This window comes from Macaca fascicularis, chromosome 4 (assembly GCF_037993035.2).
Source record: "Macaca fascicularis isolate 582-1 chromosome 4, T2T-MFA8v1.1".
NCBI lineage: Eukaryota > Metazoa > Chordata > Mammalia > Primates > Cercopithecidae > Macaca > Macaca fascicularis.
Genome location: NC_088378.1, coordinates 134,377,794 through 134,400,933, shown reverse-complemented (window position 1 = coordinate 134,400,933; position 23,140 = coordinate 134,377,794). Strand labels below are relative to the sequence as shown.

Here is a 23,140-nt window from a genome sequence, read left to right as displayed (position 1 = left end):
CATCCAATCCTATAATTCTAAAATTAGGGGACAAAAGAAGCTTGAAAATGGGAGTAATGTAGAAACCGTCGTTGGAGGACATACCCGTCGGGGGTCGGGTCTTTATGTATTCTCCAATATGTGGAAGTACATGTGGTAGCTGTAAATGGAGGGTGGCGGGGGAGTGGGGGACACGCAGCCCACCTCAACAGTCCTTCGATGGGACAAAAACCACTCTGGACTGGTGCCCGCTTTCCCTCTCTCCCCAAATCACCACGGAATACAACCACAGAAACTCAAAAACAGCAAAAAACACCGACAAGACATTCAAAGGATTCAAAATGCTAATATTAAATCTCATTGTCTGGGAAAATTAGATTGAAAATAAATTCAAGGGTGCAAGATTTATAACAGATTAACAAGGGAAATTAAGGATGTTGGTGGGGCCGGGAGGAGATACATCCTTAACTTTGTGATTCACACGATGGAGCTATACTGTGTCCTTCAAAGAAATCGTATTTGGTAATCTGAGTTGGACAGCTATGATAAACCATTTCCTATACACCGTTAGCATAGTCAGAAAGTGAGAGTTATGGATTGACATAGGGATTAGATCATTTGAATTTTTCACCCACAGCACAAGTCCTTCAATCGTTTTCAATAAACAGAGGGAGAGGGAGACTCTGATGAACCGTTGCTCACGTGTTGAGCAGTTAGCAATCCCGGGCTATCGGGTCCCTGCTGACCTTCAGAAAAACGAATGGACATCTAAACGGAACGAGGAAGGGAGGGTAATAACCAGAGTGTCATTGAGTTGAGAGATGTTAAAAATGGGCCACAACAAACACATGGGCCTTTACTTTTAGGTCAAATATTCCTATATATAAATACATAGTATGCTCTCTCTTGCCAAAAAATATTAGACTCAGGAACTTCATTCCTCACGAAGAAGATAATCCCCTCTCTTCCTTCCCATAGGTCCCTTACTTTACCTGCTTCTTCCCTCTTGCGGGTTAGGAACTTTGAGCCCCACCTCTCTGCTCGTCCAAGCTCCGCCTTCCCCGTCCACCTGTGTGCCCAGACCCTGACGTTACCCGTTGGCTTCAGCGGCCTGCAGGATTCCGGCTCCCGATTGGTCGGCCCGTCCACGGCTTGCGCAGCCCACCAATGGCAGCGGTGCTGGGTGGAGGGGTGCCCACATCCAAGATGGCGTCCCTAGGAGCTGGGAGCGGGTGACCGGCGGCGGGGAAGCGGCCTGGGTTGGCCCTCAGATTGCGGGGTCTGGGGGCATCTCGCCAGGCAACCCCTTGGCCCGCCTACAAGGCCTTCCCCCTGCCAGAGCAATGGCCGCTGACAACAGCAAGCAGTTTTGGAAGAGGAGCGCTAAGCTGCCGGGGAGGTGAGCCCAGGACGCTGAGAGGGAGAGGGTATTGGACCAAACCCTTCCAGATCCTAATCCCTAAATCCCGCGGCCCTGGGGCGCCACCGAGGCCGGAAGACTGGTTTGGGGCAGCTGTCAGGCAGAGGAGCGAACAGCGAGCTTTGGGGACGGCTGGATGTGGGTGTAGACCGGGGTCTGGGGGCGGAGGTTTCTGGAGGGGTGACCTCAGCGAGAAGGTGGCCGAAGATTGGGCGTAAAGGGGAGTGGAGTTGGGTGAGTAGTCAGTGTCGGCCCTGGTCTCGGGGGTTCCTCCCCAGAGCTGCTTCCCACTCTAATTAGGACTCCCTCTCAGGGGTCTCCACCACGCACAGGTGGTTGGTCGCTCGAGGATGGCTTGCTCCCCCAGCTCGGCACTTACCCGAAGGGTTCTTGTGGGAGTTTGGGGTCGCCTGCCGAGAGGGTTAGGCAGGAAAAGTGAGGACAATTCTCAACTCCGACCTTACTTTATCTTGAGTTGGCCTTTCCCACTGGGAATTATTACAAGGCGACCACAGAATCAGGTTATTCCTTTGGCATTTTCTAAGGATTTGTCCAACCCCAAGTGACTTCTTCCTCCCCTGTATTGTAATGCACTTCTTGTGCAAATGCACTAAATTCTTTCATTCTTCAGTTGTTTAGCTGGAGAGCAGACCTCCTAAGACTACTCCCACCCTCTTTGTGGTGTATGTTGAGACTTTTGGCAAATTATCCATTCATCAGTCTACTGTTGGTTTACTGTTTCAGTTTATTTTGGGCAAAGTCCTGAGAAGTATAAGGAAGAGTGTGTATTTCAGTCGTGAATCTAAGATTTCTGCCAGCCACAGTCTACTTGGTGATGAAATTCATGTTTGGTTGTGCCCCACGTGCTACCTTTTCTAATGGATTCAGGTTTTTTCTTTCTGGGATGATCTTTTGAACTCGTGACTTTTTTTTTTTTTTTTTTAAGCAAGAGGGAGATGAGGGTCAATAGTGGCTAAGTTAGAGCCTTACTTTTTTTTTTTCCCCCCAATGAAATAGAAATAAGGTCTGACTATGTTTGGGCTGGTCTGTAACTCCTCGCCTCAAGTGATCCTCTTGCCTTGGCCTCCCAAAGTGTTGGGATTGTGGGCGTTAGCCACCATGCCCCACCAAGAGTCTTGTTTTATTAAGGATCCTAGTAGACATATGGAAAATAGGTGGAAATCAGCTTTTAGTAATACTTATTAAATAATAGAAAGATAACTTCAGATTAAAGTGCTGCGGACTTGCGGTGTTGATATAACTGTTAAAGATGTTCTGTGTTTTTAGGTAAGCACCACTTCCTGCCAACTGATTCCTTTTCCTTCCTGGTTTAGTGAGCTCTCTAGTTGTGCTAACTGCTATTCTCCGGGGTTTTCCATAGTGAGATCATTAAATTTTGACATCCTAAGATTATAATCAGAATCAATAGGAAGACAGTTGTATCAGGAAGCAGTGCAAGAGATGTGCTTCTGTGCCTTCTGACTGGTGGTTGCTATTAACAATCTTTTTTTCCTGTATTTCCTGTATTTGACTATAAGAACAGTCAACTTTTTTAAAGCACTACTTTTCTGAGATAGGAAGAGAAGTCTTTTCAGTTTCTTCAAGCTTCTGGATTCCCTTTTCATTTCGAAGAATATAGAGAAATAGAGAACTTTTGAGTTCAGAAAGACTTGGGTTACTATTTGGGCTCTCCTGTGTGTGTGACCAAGACAAATAATCTATCTAGGCCTCAGTTTCCTTATCTATGAAATGAGAAATAAAAATACCTTCCTCAGAGTTACTGTGGGGACTAAGTGAAATACCCTATTTGTAAAGAACCTAGGACAGTGTTTATTTAGCACATTATAGTTGCTCAGAAGACAGTAGTTATTAATATTACTGTCATTATTAGAGCAAGTAAACATTTAAAAGAATGTTACTCAGATCCTTACCCCAGCTCATTGTCTTCCTTGTTTGTTTTAAGGTATTCAAATATTGTCACAATTCATAATAATTTTTAGTACCTTACTTGGTAAAGAGAAATATTTTTCAGCTGTGTGCTTTTAGCAGTAAAGCCCACAAGCCTCTGGTCGTGGGAGAAAACTAAGGTTCTTTTAGATAGAAAGGTACTTTGATTTAAAGAAAATATTAGAGCATTTTCTCAAGAATAGAACTTTTGCATCTGTACTCTTTCGGTCTTAGGGAAGAAAAACTTTCTCCTGGGTGGGGAAATGACACAAATGACTGTACTAGACGCATGGCAACTTGGAAATGAAACTGCTTTACTCTTCATTGCAAATTGAAAGGTGAAAAATCAAAGCGATGACAAGATTCTTTCTGTCTGATCATGATCCAACAACCTTAGTGACAACAAATAAAAATTTTATTACATAAAATAACAAGTTACAAATGAATGAAACGTTCTTTTTAAAAATAACAGCTTTATTGAGATATTAATATACCATGAAATTCATTCTTTTAAAGTGTACATTTCAGTGGTATTTAGTATATTCATTTATAGTACAGATGGTTTTGTGCAACTATCGCCACTAATTTCAAAACATTTTCATCATCCCGAAAAGAAACTACATACCTGTTTACAGTCACTCCCCATCCACCCCACTCCAGACCCTGGTAACTACTAATGTACTTTCTGTTTCTGTGGATTTACCTCTTTTGGACATTTTATATATATGGAGTAATATGATATGAGGCCTTTTGTGAGTGGCTTCTTTTATTAAGCACAGTGATTTCAGGCTTGTCCACGCTGTAGTATGTATCAGTACTTCATTTTATTTTATAGCTGAATAGTGTTCTATGGTGTAGATATATCACATTTTGTTCATTCATCGGTTGATGGACATTTGAATTGTTTTCACTTTTGGGCTATTGTGAATAATGCTTTTATGAACATTTATGCACAGGTTTTTGTTTGGATATATATTTTCTATTCTTCTGCTGATAAGTAGGAGTGGAATTGCTGGGTCATGTGGTAACTTGGTGGAACTAAACATCTTTTTAAGTTCTCTGAGTTATTCACATGAGCCCTGTGTACTTAGCACATCAAATGGTCATTGTGTTGATGCCTAGAAGATAAGAGGCAATCTGTACCATTGTTGTTAAGAATGCAGGCTTTGGCGGGTGTGGTGGTCTGTAATCCCAGAATTTTGGAAGGCTGAGGAGGGTAGATCACTTGAGGCCAGGAGTTCAAGACCAGCCTGGCCAACGTGGTGAAACTCCCATCTCTACTGAAAATACAAGTTAGCTGGGCATGGTGGTGTGCCCCTGTAGTCCCAGCTACTCAGGAGACTGATGCCCAAGAATCTCTTGAACCTGGGAGGCGGAGGTTGCAGTGAACTGAGATTGCCTCACTACGCTCCAGCCCTGGGCAACAGAGCGAGGGTCCGTCTCAAAAAAAAAAAAAAAAAAAAATGCAGGCTCTGAAATCCGACTGCCTAGGTTCAAATCCCAGCTCTACTTTCTAGCTATGTGATCTTATGGGATTTAATTAACTTCTCAGTGCATCGGTCTCCTCATCTCTAAAATAGGGACAGAGTATCTGCCCCATGGGGCTGTTATGAGGATTAAATGAGATAATACATAATAATTGGTTAGGAGGTACACAATAATATTAGCTATTACAATAATGATAGTTACAATGATAGTAGCTATCATTTTTGTTTTCTCTCCTTGCTTTAGTTTTTGAAACTGAAATTGAAAAGCTTTGATCTGGCTGAGTGTGGTGGCTCATACCTATAATCCCAGCACTTTGGGAGGCTGAGACGGGCAAATCATTTGAGGTCAGGAGTTCGAGACCAGCCTGGCCAACATGGTGAAACTCTGTGTCTACTAAAAACACGCAAAAAAATTAGCTGAGCGTGGTGGCGCAAACCTGTGGGGGGAAAAAAAGCTTTGATCGGGGTGTGTGTGTGTGTGTGTGTGTGTGTGTGTGTCTAGAACCTGGGCACAGGAGGAAAAAAAAAATCACTTTATTTATTTATTTTTTTTTGAGACAGGGTCTCCATCTGTTGCCCTGGCTGGAGTGCAGTGGCATGGTCTTGGCTCACTGCAGCCTCTGCCTCCCAGGTTTAGACAATTCTCCTGCCTCAGCCTCCTAAGTAGCTGGGATGACAGGCACATGCCACCATGCCCAGCTAATTTTTGTATTTTTACTAGAGAAGGGGGTTTTGCCATGTTGGCCACGCTGGTCTTAAACTCTTGACCTGAAGTGATCCGCCCCCTACTCAGCCTCCCAAAGTTCTGAGATTACAGGTGTGAGCCACCGTGCCCAGCTCTGGCTAATTTTTGTATTTTTCGTAGAGCCAGGTTTTGCCATGTTGCCCAGGCTGGTCATGAACTCCTGGGCTCAAGCAATCTGCCCACGTCATCCTCCCAAAGTGTTGGGATTACAGGCGTGAGCCTCTGCGTCTGGCCAAAATCCAAATTACCTGAGTCTTCTAGGCCCTTCATTGTTGGAAGGAGAGGCCAAGTTAAGGACTTGAACCCAATCCTAAAGTAATAATGAATCTGACAGGAGACTTAGTGTAAAAGTCATAGCCTGTCTGGGCAGGTACATTACAACCTGTTCTTGGCTTAGAGATGTTTTACTGGTAGAGTGAGTGACTAGAAGATACCAAATTATCATTGAAACAGCATAGATCACCTGTTCTGGAAGACTAATGTGGATTGAGTATGTGAACCTAGATCAGTTGCCAACACATTTGGCATTTAAATTTGATAGGTCTTTTTCCCATATTTGTGCTAGCTGTTTTATCGGTGCTAAACAGACACCTGTTGATTTTTCCTACCAAGATGTTTGCACTGTTCCAACTAGTCAAAACAGCTATGTCAGTACATTGTATGGTGTTGGTTTTATTAAAGAGAGTGACGGAGGTTAATCAGAACTTTTGTTCCATTTTGTCTGTGTGGCAGCATATTCCATGGCATTCTTTTCTCTGCGTATGTGGTGTGTTTTCTTCAAGATGCAGTGTGTTAACCTCTGGTTTTTAGGTCTAGCATAAGCAGAGGCCTAGGTTTTGTAGAGATCTAATCTTCACTTACTAAATATTGTTAAGTGCCTGCTGATATGTGTCATGCTCTGCCAGGTGGCAAGGGGGCTACAGAAAAAGATATGGCACCACTAAAAAATCTGCTTGGCATCATGGCTGGAGAAGAGGCTGTGTATGATTGACTTTCTGGTTTTTCCACTAAACATATGTTACATTTGTAATCAGACAAACTTAAATGTGGAATTGGGTGAAAACACATTGTTGAATGCAAAGAGCAAGATGTCGAATGATATGTACAATGTGCTGTGTTTTATGTGAAGTTTAAAAACATAAAAAATACTGTGTATTGTTTATGGATGTATGAATATCTGTAGAGGTATAAAAACAGATGGGAGGAGTTCCCTCCAATTTCAGAGTAATTGTTATCTCTTGGGAAGTGAAGGAACAGGACTAGGGACTGCATCTGGGGCTTCAGTAGTCTAACACTTTGTTTTTTCTTTTCTTTTCTTTTCTTTTTTTTTTTGAGACAGAGTCTCACTCTGTTGCCAGGCTGGAGTGCAGTGGCCTGATCTCCGCTCACTGCAACTTCCGCCTCCCAGGTTCAAGCGATTCTCGTGCCTTGGCCTCCCGAGTAGCTGGAACTACAGGTGCACGCCACCATGCCCAGCTAATTTTTTTTGTATTTTTAGTAGAGATGGGGTTTCACCATTTTGGCCAGGATGGTCTGGATCTCCTGACCTTGTGATCCACCTGCCTCGGCCTCCCAAAGTGCTGGGATTACAGGCGTGAGCTACTATGACCGGCCTAACACTTTTTTTCTTAAATGAAATGTGACAAATGTTAACATTTATAAATCAGAATGATGGGTTCATGGATGTTTATTGTGTCATTTTCTGTACTTTTCTTTGTGTTTGAAAATGTCAATTAAATGCTTTTTCAGGCCGGGCGCGGTGGCTCAAGCCTGTAATCCCAGCACTTTGGGAGGCCGAGACGGGCGGATCATGAGGTCAGGAGATCGAGACCATCCTGGCTAACACGGTGAAACCCCATCTCTACTAAAAAATACACACAAAAAAAAAACTAGCCGGGCGAGGTGGGGCGCCTGTAGTCCCAGCTACTCGGGAGGCTGAGGCAGGAGAATGGCGTAAACCTGGGAGGCGGAGCTTGGAGTGAGCTGAGATTCGGCCGCTGCACTCCAGCCTGGGCGATAGAGCAAGACTCCGTCTCAAAAAAAAAAAAAAAAATGTTTTTTCACTTGTGTTAGAGTTAATGTTTTGTATTTTTTTAACTTGTGTTGGAGAAATCAGCCAGTTAGCCATGGAATTAAGTAAAATTTAAAGTAACATGATTTAGAGCCAAAATAAGTCATATTTACAGTGTGATATTATTTATATAAAGTTTAAAAAACATGCAAAATCATACATTATTTAGGGATACATACACAGAAAATGAAAATATAAAAATGAGTGTGAAAAATGCCAGATCCAATAGAGCAACTTCCTAGGAAGGGAGGAAGGGGTATGCAAGGGTGTTTTTTGTTGTTGTTGTTTGTTTGTTTGAGACGGGGTTTCACTCTTGTTGCCCCGGCTGGAGTGCAATGGCACTATCTCGGCTCACCGCAACCTCTGCCTCTCACGTTCAAGCGATTCTCTTGCCTCAGCCTCCCGTGTAACTGGGATTACAGGCATGTACCACCACGCCCAGCTAATTTTGTGTTTTTAGTAGAGACAGGGTTTCTCCATGTTGGTCAGGCTGGTCTCAAATTACTGACCTCAGGTGATTCCCCCACCTCGGCTTCCCAAAGTGCTAGGATTACAGGTGTGAGCCACCGTGCCTGGCTGGGATTTTGACTGTATAATGTCTTATTGCTTAGGCTGAATGTTGAGTGCTTATCTGATTGTGTCTTTTTTGTTTTTTTCTTTTTTTTCTTTTTTTTTTTTGAGACAGTCTCACTGTGTCGCCCAGGCTGGAGTGCAGTGGCATGATCTCGGCTCATTGCAACCTCTGCCTCCCAGAGTCAGGCAATTCTTGTGCCTCAGTGTCCTGAGTAGCTGGGATTACAGGTGTGTGCCACCAAGCCCAGCTAATTTTTCTATTTTTAGTAGAGACGGGGTTTTGCTATGTTAGCCAGGCCAGTCTCGAACTGCTGAACTCAAGTGATCTGCCTGCCTCGGCCTCCCAAAGTATAGGGATTACAGGTGTGAGCCACCACGCCCAGCCCTGATTGTGTCTTATATTATGACCTAAATCTAGTTTGTTTTAAAAAAGTAATATCAGCCCTGATTTATGTATGTTAGGGAACTAGAGAAGACATGAGTTAGTAGATGCTGGGGGTAGGGATATGGAAAGTTTCATGAGGGGTGTAGAATTTGAAGAGAATGTTGCAGGATGGATACAGTTTTGAAAAGAGATGTAGAAAATAGAAAAGCATTCCAAGTAGGGAAAAGAGCCTTATTTAATAATGGGTTTAATAAGTTTGGAAGGTGGAGTGGAGATCAGCCTTTCTTAGAGCTGAGTTTGGGTTTGGAAGGAGTAGGGATGATACAGACAGTGATAGGTGAATTATAAATGTCAGGAAATTGAGCACCTTGATCATTGGGCTCTTCTGGTCTATCTCCATTTAGTCTCTGTGATCATCTTGGTTTCTCTTTTCTAACTTCTTGCCTGTCTTTTTTAAGCTGCAGTAAACTGATTTATTATACAAAGTGTTCCAGGTTTAGATACATAATGGTTTAGTTCAAGAATATGTTAACAAATTCAATTTGGGCTCTGATGCCTTTGCTGATAAAGTCCATCATTTATCTTAGCCTTTCTGGCTATGCCAGCACCTTGGGCTGACAGCTTTAAAAAAATAGTCTACTGTGATTGTAAGATTCCTTTCCTAGATGGTAACTGATGGCTTCTGGCCCTTCAGCCTACACAAATTAGGTTTGCTTTTTTTCTACCTGGGTTACTCGCAGATGGTAAAACTCCTTTAAGGAGAGGATCTAAGGACCCTCTCTTATTTTTCTACCCAGTCACCTTACCTAACCAGCCTGTTGAGATCTTCATGCAGTTTATCCTCTGATTTTATATTTTACTGTGAGGAGGGCTTGTGGACTTGAATAATTCAGGTATACTCTTAGGTTATTTGCAGCTGTTAATGTGCATATCAGTAGCCCTTTGGGATTTTTTTTTGCAGTAGGTGGGGGTGTCCGTGTCTAATACCCCCTTCCTCTCTCAGCAGAACTTTCCCTTTACTCTGATTCCTCTTTTTTTCTCTCTGCCTAGGAAACCCTTTAAACACATCAATTAGTATTGTTTTCAGAGTTTGTATTTCTGTAGTAATATAGGTAATAGTTCGCTTACACGTATTAATCTTCCAGAGAGGTTTAGGGAGTAAAGATTCTTATAGCTAAACAGGTAGGGACTGTATTCATAAATTAAAGATTATATATAAGATTTCCTCTGAAATCTTAATAGAAATTAATGTGAAAGTGATTGAATTGGCTATATTTTTATTTAAAAGCATCCTTTAGGATCACCTCTGTTATGTGAAACAAGTATTTGGTAAGTTTGTTTCAATTTCTAAATGTTGGGTATGGATTAAATTATAAAAATGGGAGGCAGGAAGAAAATCAACGTTTCTTGGGCACTGAGTGTGTGCTGGGTAGTGTTCTAACGTTCGCAAATCTACGTCACTTCTTGCTTAACATTAAATGAGCATTACCACCCACCAGGAATTATGCTGAAGGGCTTTTGACATATCATCCCACTTGAACCTTCTAACCTTCTCAAGATTGCTTATTTCTTATAAAGGTGATACTTGTACATGATACTACATCAGAAAGGGTTTGCAGTGAAAACTGAGTCTCTTTGGTGTCCCATCATCTTCCAGTCATCTGGTTCCTATTCCAAACTGCTGCTACCAGTGTCTTTTGTATTTTTTCAGATACTCTGTGAATACATAGACCTAATCATACATAAAATGCGTATATCTATTTTAAAGATTTTTACAAAAATGGTGTCATACATATAGTTCTGCATCTTTTTTCAGTTAATGTCTGAGTTTATTTCATGTCAGTGAATATAGAACTGCCTCATTCTTTTTTTTTTTTTTTTTTTGGGGACGGAGTCTTGCTCTGTCACCCACGCTGGAGTGCAGTGGCACGATCTCTGCTCACCGCAACCTCCGCCACCCGGGCTCAAGTGATTCTCCTGCCTCAGCCTCCTGAGTAGTTGGGATTACAGGCGCCTGCCACCATGCCCGGCTAATTTTTATATTTTTTAGTAGAGATGGGGTTTCGCCATGTTGGCCAGGCTGGTCTTGAACTCCTGACCTTAGGTGATCTGCCCTCCTTGGCCTCCCAAAGTGCTGGGATTACAGGCGCAAGCCACTGCACCTGGCCAGAACTGCCCCATTCTTTTTAAAAGATGTACTGTAATTTATTTAACTACTTTCCTGTTGGTAATTATCCTTTCTCTTTTAATAGGTAAGTTAGCTCCTTTATATTTATTGGAATAACTGATATATTTATTTAGTTTTAGTTCAATTTTTAATATTTTCAGGCCGGGCGCGGTGGCTCAAGCCTGTAATCCCAGCACTTTGGGAGGCCGAGACGGGCGAATCACGAGGTCAGGAGATCGAGACCATCCTGGTTAACACGGTGAAACCTCGTCTCTACTAAAAATACAAAAAACTAGCCGGGCGAGGTGGCGGGCGCCTGTAGTCCCAGCTACTCGGGAGACTGAGGCAGGAGAATGGCATAAACCTGGGAGGCGGAGCTTGCAGTGAGCTGAGATCCGGCCACTGTACTCCAACCTGGGCGGCAGAGCGAGACTCCGTCTCAAAAAAAAAAAATATATATATATATATTTTCTTCATCTTTTTTGTTTGTTTGTTTGTTTGTTTTTGAGACAGAGTCTCGCTCTGTCGCCCAGGCTGGAGTGCAGTGGAGCGATCTTGGCTCACTGCAAGCTCCACCTCCCGGGTTCATGCCATTCTCCTGCCTCAGCCTCCAGAGTAACTGGGACTGCAGGCACCTGCCACCATGCCCGGCTAATTTTTATTTTTATTTTTTTTGTATTTTTAGTAGAGACAGGGTTTCACCGTGTTAGCCAGGATGGTCTCGATCTCCTGACCTCGTGATCCACCTGCCTCGGCCACCCAAAGTGCTGGGATTACAGGTGTGAGCCACCGTGCCTTGCCTTTTTTTTTTTTTTTTTTTTTTTTTGAGATAAGGACTTACTCTGTTGCCCAGGCTATAGTACAGTGACATGATAGGTCACTGTAGTCTCAAACTCCTGGGCTCAAGTATTCCTCCCACCTCAGCTTCCCAAGTAGCTAGAACTACAAGCATGCACCACCACAGTTGGCTAATTTTTAAATTTTTTGTAGGTACAAGGTCTTGCTGTGTTGCTCAGGCTCGTCAAACTTCTAGCCTCAAGCGGTTCTCCCACCTCAGTGTCCCAAAGTGCTGGGATTACAGATGTGAGCTACCATGCTTGACCTTTTAAAAATATTTTCTTCTTAAAAAAATCTTTCACTATGTGGACTATGCTTGCTTTTGAGGGGAGGGCATATATATATATATGCCCTCCCCTCATATATATATATATATATATATATATATATATATATATATATATTCTGATAATTTGGAAGATTTATCTTTTTATTATAGTGATTATGTTTGTAAGTGTAACTTTATACGATATTTCTTCAGACAGTACCCGTTGACTCCCTACCATGAGCAATGATGAAATTAGTAAGTATATTCCTCACCCCTCTCTTTCCACCTCCTTCTAGTTGATTATATTATTTTTCTTGGTTTTATTTTCTGTCGTAAAACATACATATTCGTCTATTCACATTTGCAAATCTACATTAGGATTTAATGTTAAGCAGGTAGTGACATAGATTTGCACATTGAGCTATCTGCTTTAAATATCTTCTGAGCCCTGTCGGTAAAAGATGAAGAAGTCAATGGACTTCATTTGTCCATTTTTTCCTCCTTTTAACATTTGTCAATTATATTACTTTTACATTCTCTTTGCCTCAAATGTAAGACCTAGTTGTAAGGTTGGATTCATTCAGGGCTCTCCACCAATCCTTTTGCCATGGTTTCCCTATCTCATGATTAAAGTTTGTTCTCTCACAGCTTCTTCAGGCAGGAGTTAAGGAACACATTTTCCCTGAGTTCTTATATGTTGAAAGTAGTTTTTTTTGTTTTTTTGTTTTGTTTTGTTTTGTTTTTGTTTTACATTTATACTTAAACAATAATTTGGCTTGATATATAGTTATTCTCAAGTCATTTATTCTCATTTTCTTTCTTCTCTTCCTTCCCTTTCCCTTTCCTTTCCAACAGGGTCCAGGCTGGAGTGCAGTGGTGTGCTCACTGCAGTCTGGACACTCCTGGGGTCAAGCGATCCCCCTGTCTCAGCCTCCTGAGTAGCTGAGACTACAGACATGCACCACCATGCCCATCTAATTTTTTATTTTCTTGTAGAAACAGGGTCTCACTTTGTTGCCCAGGCTGGTTTCGAACTCCTGGGCTCAAGCAGTCTTTTTGCCCCAGCCTCCCAAAGTGCTGGGATTATAGGTGTGGGCCATCCCATCCAGCTCATTTTCTTTTAATTGTGATATGTTACAGAAAAGTACATGAAGCACAAATGTGTGGTATGATGGCTTAATGAATAATCACAAAGTGAACACCCCCAGAAACTTCTGTGTCTATTTGCTCTCTCCTCCTTTCTTTCCCCCAGAGGGAACTATGTCATTTACTGCTTTCTTTTTTTTTTTTTTTTTTTTTTTTTTTTCAGTAGAGACCGGGTTTCACTGTGTTAGCCAGGATGGTCTCGATCTCCTGACCTCGTGATCCGCCCGCCTCAGTCTCCCAAGGTGCTGGGATTACAGGCGTGAGCTACCGCGCCCGGCCCCTTTCTTTCTTTATAATATTACTCTGCATGCATCCCTAAACAATAGAAACTACTTTTGTCAGTTTTTGAAGTCTATATAAGTAGAATCATACAGTATTTATTCTCTTATACTTCATTTGTTCAACATGACATTTGTAAGATCCATCCACATTGTTACTCGAAGCCCTACTTCACATATATTATCATTGCTGTATAATGTTGTACTGTATAAATGTGTTTCAATTGATTTCTCTTGTTATTACTGATGGACATTTGGGTTATTTCTAGTTTGGGGCTAAGAGGAGCCATGGTGGTTTGAATAGTCTTATATATGTCTCCTAATACATATAGGTGTGTATTTAGCTTAAGGTACCTATTTGGGAGTGAAAATACTGGGTCTTAGGGTATGCATATTTCATTCTTCCTAGATATGGCCAAACTGTTTTTTGAAGTGGTTATGTCACTTTATACCCCTCCTGCAGTGTGTGAGTTCCTTAGGTCACCCTTCACTGTCTTTTAGCCCGATGAGCCTTTCAAGTAGGCAGTATTCCCACTTTAGATGGCAAAGCAGGTTCAAAGGAGTCAAAAAGCTTGCTGAAGTTCATAGTGGTACTGAGTGCCAGCACTGGCATTTGAATTCTGCTCTCTCCAGCTCTAAAGCCCGTTACCTTTCCATCTTGCCTTCTTTACGCATAGGTGTGTAAGGCACTGAAACTTCACCAGGGAAAATGAACATTATCAAATATATTTTTTAAAGGGAAGATTGCTCTCTTTGGGGGATGACTTGAGTACAGTTATTAGAGATAACCTATTTCTCAAAGTCCCATCCAATTTTGTGATGCAGATGGTACTCAGCCAACGTATTTAGTTTCCCAGCTAAACTAACAGTTTATTTCTTCTTTTTCTTTTTTCTGCTTTTAGCATCCAGCCTGTATATGGAGCACAGCATCCTCCTCTTGACCCTCGGCTCACCAAAAAGTAAGTCAAGACATTTTCCTTTTATCTATCTACTTCTGTCACCCCTATGCGCTCCCCTATTTTGTTGAAATGACAGTTTCCACTTTGACCTTTTTTAGCTTCTCTTCTGCCCTATTTTGTACCGGGAGATGAGCAATCTTCTTACTTCCAAATGGTCCGTTGCTAAATGGGAAATTAACATCCATTAGAGATTTTGTGTTTTCCTATATTGGGAACTGGTATATGTAGGGTTTGGTATCCGATTCTTTGGTCAAAAGAGAATGGTCAAAACGTCTTTATTGATTAAATGCTGTCCCTGAAACCAGAAGATTGATGACCTCCAGATCTTTTAGCAGGAGATCTGGTTTCCGAGGCTCACTGCTTCTGAATATAGGTAGGTCTGCCACCTTTTCCTCACTTTTACTATGAGAACTAGGGCAACAGAGTATAACTTTAGGCTGACATTCTTTAGTTCCTCTTTCCCTTTGACACACTCAAAGAGACCTAGGCATATGTACAGAAGAGTTAAAAGCTATTTAGGGCTGGGCATGGTGGCTCATGTCTGTAATCCCAGCACTTTGGGAGGCCGAGGCAAGTGGATCACTTGAGGTCAGAAGTTCAAGACTAGCCTGGCCAACACGGTGAAACCCTGTCTCTGCTAAAAATACAAAAATTAGCTGGGTGTGGTGGCAGGCACCTGTAATCCCAGCTACTTGGGAGGCTGAAGCATGAGAATCACTTGAACCCCGGAGGCAGAGGTTGCAGTGAGCTGAGATCATGCCATTGCACTCTAGCCTGGGCGACAAAGTGAGATGCCATCTCAAAAAAATAAAAATAAATAAATAAAAGCTATTTAGGAGGCTATATCTCTAGAACTCTAATAAATTATTTTCAAATGCAACAGAGACTTTAGTTAAATCCAAGATGTGTGGCTATGTATCCATACCCCCAGTTATCCCTTTATCCCATCTGTCTCTCATGGACCATCACTGAGCCACAGTGAACTTAAATGAGGGGGTAGGTCACCTTGTGAGATTTTCTAAGAACTTTGGCCTCTATTTGGGGGCATGCTTAATTTTAGAGACTAGTTTCTGGGAAAGTTGTTGTTTGTAATGAAAGCTGAATGGTTTGGGAGATACAGACGTAGGTTCTCACTTTCCTGGGGCCCATGTCTTAATAGGGAAGTCAAGATAATGTACAATTATGGTTCCAACTATATGACATTCTGGAAAAGGCAAAACAGGGAGACAGTGAGAAGATCAGTTGCCAAGGGGTGGGGTTGAGGGGAGATATGAATAAGTGGAGCACTGAGGATTTTTAGGGCAGTGCAGCTACTCTGTATGATAGTATAAAAACGGCGGATACTGCCGGGCGCAGTGGCTCATCCCTGTAATCCCAGCACTTTGGGAGGCTGAGGTGGGCGGATCACCTGAGGTCAGGAGTTTGAAACCAGCCTGGCCAACATGGTGAAACCCCATCTCTAATAAAAATACAAAAATTAGCCGGGCTTTGTGGCGGGCGCCTGTAATTTCAGCTACCCCAGAGGCTGAGGCAGGAGAATTGCTTGACCCTGGGAGCCGAGGGTTGCAGTGGGCTGAAATCAAGCCACTGCACTCCACCCTGGGCGACAGAGCAAGACTCTGTCTCAAAAAACAAAGCAAAACAAAACAAAAAACAGTGGATACATGTCATTATGCATTTGTTCAAACCCACAGAATGTACAACACCAAGAGTGAACCCTAATTCAAACTACTGACTTCTAGTGATTACAACGTATCTGTGTAGGTTCATCAGTTGTAACAAATGTACCACTGTGGTGGCGGATGTTCATAATGGAGAGGCTGTGCCTATGTGGGAGAAGGGAGTATATAGGAAATCTCTGTACCTGCCTCTGGATTTTGCTGTGAACCTAAAACTGTTCTAAATATATAAATAAAGTAGTTTTTAAAATAAGAAAAAAAGTATTATATACATTAAAGTATTTTGAATACCTAGAAGAATGCTATATCAAATATGCATTATCAGTATTTAAAAATTTTAAAAATAACCTAGCTGAGTATGTGGTGCACTTTCTATAATTCTTCCAACTTGTTTTTTTTTGCGATTTGGTGTATGTATAAGGCACAGTCTTCTGAATTACTGAGGAAGCATGACTGCTGTTCTTGTCTGCAAGGTGCACGCTTTTTTTTTTCAAATCAGAAACCACTATTGTATAGATTTCTTGAGAGCAGGGACTTTGTTTTGTTCATTACTGTACTCATAGCCTCTAGACCAGCATGTGGCACAGAGTAGGCACTGAGTACATATTTATTGAATGAAGGAATGAAACTATCTCATTTACTTAAACAGCAGGCTTTTCTTTAATGTTCCTTGGTTTGCACCTTTCGTTATGTCTTCTTTTTTTTTCTTTTGAGATAGGGTCACTCTATTGGCTGGAATGCAGTGGTGTCATCTTGGCTCACTGCAGTCTCCGCCTCCTGGGCTCAAGCAGTCCTCCCATCTCAGCCTCCCTAGTAGCTGGGACTACAGGTGTGCACCACCACAACTGGCTAATTTTTGTATTTTTTGTAGAGACACAGTTTCGCCATGTTGCCCAGGCTGATCTCGAACCCCTGAACTGAAGTAATCCACCTGCCTTGGCCTCCCAAAGTGCTGGGATTACAGGCATGAGCCACTGTGCCCGGCCTTTTTTTTTTTTTTTTCCCACAGAGTCTTGCTCTGTTCCCCAGGCTAGAGTGTACTGGCACGATCAGGGCTCACTGCAGCCTTGACCTCCGGGGCTCAAGCCATCCTCCTGCCTCAGCTCCCACATGCCTCACCCCCAACCCCACCCACAGTAACTGGGACTACAGGCGTGGGCCACCATGCCTGGCTAATTTTTGTATTTTTAGTGTAGATGGGGTTTCACCATGTTGCCCATGATGGTCTCAAACTCCTGGACTCAAGTGATCAGCCTGCTTTGGCCTCCCGGCGTGCTGGGATTACACGGGTGAGCCACCGTATCTGGCTGTTAGCTCTTAAGGGGAGCATGTTTTCTGTGATATCTGTGTGATCGTCACATTAAATAGAATGAATTCTACTATTCTTTGGTTTTATCAAGAATTGACTTTCTGGTCTGTTGGCCAGTGAGGCAGGCACTACTGGTTACCTACCTGATAGTCTTCCCTGTGCCTGCTTCTTTCATGCTCAAGAACCATAATTTTGTTCAGATATTGAGTAAGCAACAATGCACTTAGGGGAGGTATTAAGATTGGTTTAAGCCTTTCATGATAATTCTTTAGTAATCCCAGTGACTGGCATAGAGTGGTCTCATCTCATTGGTTCTGGCCAAAGAAAGTCTCCTGGGGGAGGGTTCTTGGAAAGATTTTCTTTTTTGGTCAGAATGGGAGACAGTTCTGTGAAGAAACCCTCTTTTGGCTGCCATTCACATTTCATGCTTTTGAACGTGGTAGTGTGAGTGTGATTCTGAAAGCTATAGCAGCCAACTTGTAACACCGAGGCAAAAAAAAAAAAAAACAACGAAAATAGCAAAGACAACAGCCTAGACCTACATTGTGGTCTTACGATTTAAGGATCATAGTTGAGTATTATGTTACATGTAACCACAACCATTCTGGTCACAGTCAGGAGTTATTGATTGTTAATAGATCTGTTCTAGCACAACCTTTGACAAACACGTGGCTAACCTATAAATCCGTTCATCCATTCATATATAAGGCATTGAGTGTACTGTCCATTTTATGTTTTGATCAAGATCACCATACCTTGTCTGCACCTGTTATCAACTGAGCTTTTCCTAATTTTGTATTTAGGACAGATCTTCAGGAATATTTCCATATCTCAAACTGCCAAGGCAAACTTTATATACTATTATTTTCTCACCTATTAATGATATAAAATCGTGAATATTTTCATTGATCCCTCAGCAGAGTTTCAGTCATGTTTTCAATAGGAGTAATTACTTAGCTTTACAGTTTGGGAGGAATTTAATTGTCACTGGATTAATTGGTTCCCTTTTTCATGTATGTGGTGGTTTGATACTGATATTTTACAACATGGGACCACGTCTACCTCTGCACCAGACCATTTTACAATTTCAGATTGTTGCCATAAAACATTTATCGCCTCTATTTTAGTACCTTTGTTAGGACATTTTTATGACTTTCTCTGCTACATGATTATCGTTCCACTTCAGCCCATCATTAATTACTTTGTGGTTAATACACATCACAGCAGAAGCCTTTACATTGGGTCTTCAATCATCGAAACTGCACAAGCACAGGAAGTCATTCCCTGTCCATGTATATTGACTTTAATTTGCCAAATGATTACTATTAGTGATACTATTGCCTGCAATAATTTTTATAGCTCAGATAAAACTAGTCTCATTGCTGAGCAGCTCCATTGGCCACTTGATGGTATAACAAGCTTCTGAGTTTATTGTTTTCTGAATTGATGCTTAAGTATGCTAGGTCCTAATTCCGAGTTATAAAACTAGTTCATATGAAGCCACACTAGTTACTAAGATACCTGAATTTATTTGATTGTTACTAAATTTCTCCACTTACTTCATATCACTTGCCAGTGTCAAACATTTTTCTAGAAAATTCTGTTAAGTAGAACATCTGTGTCAGTAAGACAGTGTAGTATGATCAAATGACAGAATGCTTGATCTTTTATACTCCTAACCAGTGTAACCTGTGGCCACTCTTTTTCAACATACCCTTAGGTGTTTGTGTTACTAAGGTACTCATCACCAAGTACTTTACCAAGTCAAATGTGCCATTTATTAGGTTTTTGAAATTTTTAGTATTCCCTACACTTCTTGAATCCCTTTTTCTTTGCCACTTACCATCTCCATGACCTTGGGCAAATTACTGAAACTTTCTGAGCCTTAGTTTCTTCATTCATAAAGTAGATAGTAAGACTTACCTCACAGATTTGTGAGGATTGCGTGAAGTATCTGCAAAGGTGCTTTCTAAACTGTGATTTGCCGTACAGTTGTAAGGAGGTATGGTGAAGGTGTTCATCAGAGGCCAGTTTGATTGTGACTTTGATAGAGTTGTGTTTCAATAATCTTGGTTAAGGTGGGGCATGGTGGCTCATGCCTGTAATCCCAACGCTTTGGGAGGCCAAGGTGGGCAGATCACCTGAGGACAGGAGTTCGAGACCAGCCTGGTCAACATGGTGAAACCCCGTCTCTACTAAAAATACAAAAATTAGCCGGGCTTAGTGTCATGCGCCTGTAGTCCCTAGTCAGCTACTGGGGATTCTGAGGCAAGAGAATTACTTGAACCCGGGAGGCGGAGGTTGCAGTGAGCCAAGATTGCGCCACTGCACTCCAACCTGGGCAACAGAGCGAGAATCCATCTCAATCATAATAATTATAATAAATAATCTTGGTTAGACTTCAAGCCACACTGTGGCATTCTTTTACCTTGAGTTAAGTATAAACTACTTTGAACTGTGTTTAAATGGAATGTATAAACCAAAGGCATCCCTAGCTGGAGTTACCTGGATTAACTTTTTGCTGCAACTACTGGGGTCAACAGAAAGGGGCAACATTTCTCGTACAAGGAGCCCATGCCTAGATGTGGCTTCTTTCCTGTCTACTCAGAATAGGCTGTGTGTGTCAGACCTAAGTCTTTTCCTACAAGGTGAGATTTTTTTTTTTCCTACGGGGTGTGAGAGTCGGGCTTATTGGCTGTGTATAGTTGGGGAGAATTACAGCTGTGGTGGTGTGTGGCTCAGTTTACTTGGCGACTTCTCTTCCTAGGCTACAGATCCTTCTAGGCCCTGGCCTTCTTCTTTTTAGCTGCTTTTTTCTAGGTAGAGTAAGTAGTTAGCAGCACACGCTGGCTCAGGAGTCAGGTAGACCTGGATTTGAGCCCAGACCTCACTGCCTGCTCAATACCCACCTCATAGGATTGTTAATGGGCATTAGATGAGACAATGGGTATATATAAAATTTAGCATAGGGTCTGGTAGCCAGTGAGTAGCCAATATTTATGTGTGAATTTATGTATCTCCTCTGGAGAGAGTATGACTAGTAAACATGGAAAAGCTTCAGAGCCTTAAATTTACCCATTATTGTTTATTGTTCCTGGTCTGTGGATTCTCTGCCTTCTGTCAGTGGTAAACCAAAGTACCTTTCACTTCTTGCTTTGCTGTTTCGTTCTTTTTTTTTTTCTTTTTTTTGGAGATGGAGTCTTGCTCTGTCACCCAGACTGGAGTGCAGTGGCGCAATTATGACTCACTGTAACCTCTGCCTCCTGGGTTCAAGCGATTCTCCTGCCTCAGCCTCCCGAGTAGCTGGGATTACAGGTGTGCACCACTGCACCTGGCTGATTTTTGTATTTTTAGTGGAGACGAGGTTTCACCATGTTGATCAGGTTGGTCTCGAACTCCAGACCTCAGGTGATCTGCCTGCCTCGGCCCCCCAAAGTTCTGGGATTACAGGTGTGAGCCACTGTGCCTGGCCTTCTCTTTCATTCTTGTGGGTGGTTCTCACCAACCTTGTTTTGTCCTCAGACTCTTCCCCTTTTCTAGGTGAAACCAACCCCTTCCTCCAGGAAAGCTTCTTTCCTCAGGGTAGAGCTGCCTTTTAAATTGGTTGGTTGAATTTTGGGTTTTGTGGGCTGGTGTCCTTAAAATCATTTCTGGCAACCTCAGAATGGTCTGCCTTGAGTCTCATGTCTTTATGTCACGGGGAATGACAGTCTTTTCTCCCTTCTTTCTTCTTCATTGTGTTGGAAAGTGTCCTCCCAGTTTCTATTGGCAAGTCTTCATTTGAATAAATTCCAATTCTTAATCTACTTCAAATATATTGAATCATCATCTGCTTCAAAAATGTAATGAAAACCGGCCGGGCGCGGTGGCTCATACTTGTGATCCCAGCAATTTGGGAGGCTAAGGTGAGAGGATCACTTGAGGCCAGGAGTTTGAGATTAGCGAGAGCAACATAATGAGACCCTTATTTCTTCAAAAAAAAAAAAAAAATCTAAGCATGGTGGTGTGCGCCTGTAGTCCAGCTACTCAGGAGGCTGAGGTGGAAGGATTGCTTGAGCACAGGAGTTCAAGACTGCAGTGAGCCAAGATTTCTCTACTGCACTCCATCACTCCACCCTGGGTGACAGAGCAAGGCCCTGACTCTTAAAAGAAAAGAACCGTATAAATACCCAGTGAAAAACCAAACAGTCTTATTAAAGCCAGATCTTGTTGCTAGAAAATATGTTGATTCTGAGGCTGCTCTCACTTTGGCACCTACTTAGAAAATGGTCTAAAGACAGAGTAGCACCAAACTTCAACTTTCTTCTCAAGGCTAGTGGAAGACCAAAAAGTGGAACAACTTTTTTATTTTGAGACTTAAGGTTTAATGCTACATATGTGGACTACCTAAAATTATCTCGTTTTCTGCCAGTAGTTTATGTGCTACTCTAAGTGATAGCAGATCAACTCTCAAATCTCAGTGGATTAGCATAGTAAAGGTCTATTTCCTGCTCATGCTACATGTCTAAAATGGGGGTGGGTAAGGGCAGAGGGCAGGCTCCTCGACATAGTTACTGCTGCTTCACATAGTCACTCAGTTACCTAGGCTGAGGGAGTCTCTACCATCTTGCCAGTCATCATGATAGAAGAGAAGCTATAGGTCAGGCATGGTTGCTCACACCTGTAATCCCAACAATTTGGGAGGCCGAGGTGGGAGGATCACTTGAGCCCAGGAGTTCAAGACCAGCCTGGGCAACATAGTGAAACCTTGTGTCTACAGAAAATAATAATAAAATTAGCCAGGCATGGTGGTGCACACCTGTAGTCCCAGCTACTCAAGAGGCTGTGGTGGGAGGATCACTTGAGCCCAGGAGGTCAAGACTGCAGTGAGCCATGATCATACCACTGCACTCCAGCCTGGGTGACAGAAACTCTGTCTCAAAAAAAAAAAAAAAAAGAGGTTATACAGAACTGACACCTATTCTCTACTTTGCCTGGAAGTAATCGCCTTATTTCTCTTCTTAGTCCATTGGCCAGAACTGGTCATATGGCCTCACCTAAGTGCATGGGGGCCAGGAAGTATACAAGAGCACATGGGATGTTTGGTGACCATTGCTGTCTCTGCTACATCTGTCTCTGCGATCTCAGGCTGGTCTGGATGTATCTAGATGAAGAATGGATATGGGCAGTTTTTGTTTGAAGAAGCTAATGATTATGTATGGAGTAGTTTGTAATTTATTAACATTATAATAATAAGCAAATGCAGGTGGTCAGATGTGTCAGGCCATTCCTTGGTAATTGTGTCTCCTTTCTTGAAGTTTCATTAAAGAACGATCAAAAGTCAGCACAGTTCCTCTGAAGAATAAGAAGGCCTCCAGTTTTCATGAGTTTGCACGGAATACCAGTGATGCTTGGGACATTGGCGATGATGAGGAAGAGGACTTTTCCTCACCTTCTTTCCAAACTCTGAACTCAAAAGTTGCTTTGGCAACTGCAGCCCAAGTTCTAGAAAACCACAGCAAGCTGAGGGTAAAACCAGAACGGTCCCAGTCAACGACATCGGATGTTCCTGCCAACTACAAGGTCATAAAGTCCAGCAGTGATGCCCAGCTGTCCAGAAACTCTAGTAAGTCCTTCCTGCTCCCTTCATAGCCTCAGGCTTTTCAGCAGCGTGCATTTTAAATAAAAGCGATTTGTGGTGGCTGCCCAGTCTGGTGACCTGGGGCTTCACTTTCTAACACCCAGGTGTTGTTTGCCATTCTCCTCTTCTCTTCTTACTTTCCCTGTGGTGGAGTCCAAAACTTCTGGTTTGATTGCTTCACATTGCTTTAGTCCTGGTCAGGTTTAGAAATATTAACTAATTTAAAGCTGTTAGTGGCTGAATTTCACAATTGTTTGGCCACTGTGGTTT

At 42.4% G+C, this 23,140-nt stretch overlaps 1 protein-coding gene across 4 annotated transcripts in view; it reads left to right on the top strand.

Annotated features, from left to right (window-relative positions):
- The first annotated feature begins 1,176 nt into the window (after positions 1-1,176).
- The window catches only part of TBC1D22B (TBC1 domain family member 22B), a 75,486-nt gene continuing 53,522 nt past the window's right edge, over positions 1,177-23,140 (top strand). For 2 of the 4 annotated variants that reach the window (XM_074038179.1, XM_074038177.1), the window contains exons 1-3: positions 1,502-1,633; positions 14,206-14,262; positions 22,548-22,855. Coding sequence is in view for 1 of the 4 variants with exons in the window: in XM_045390792.2 (XP_045246727.1) it covers positions 1,323-1,378; positions 14,206-14,262; positions 22,548-22,855 (421 nt within the window). In the remaining 3 variants the exon portion in view is untranslated. Of the gene's footprint in view, positions 1,379-1,501; positions 1,634-13,188; positions 13,268-14,205; positions 14,263-22,547; positions 22,856-23,140 lie in introns of those variants that run through there. The other 2 variants (XM_074038178.1, XM_045390792.2) reach the window with 2 other exon arrangements.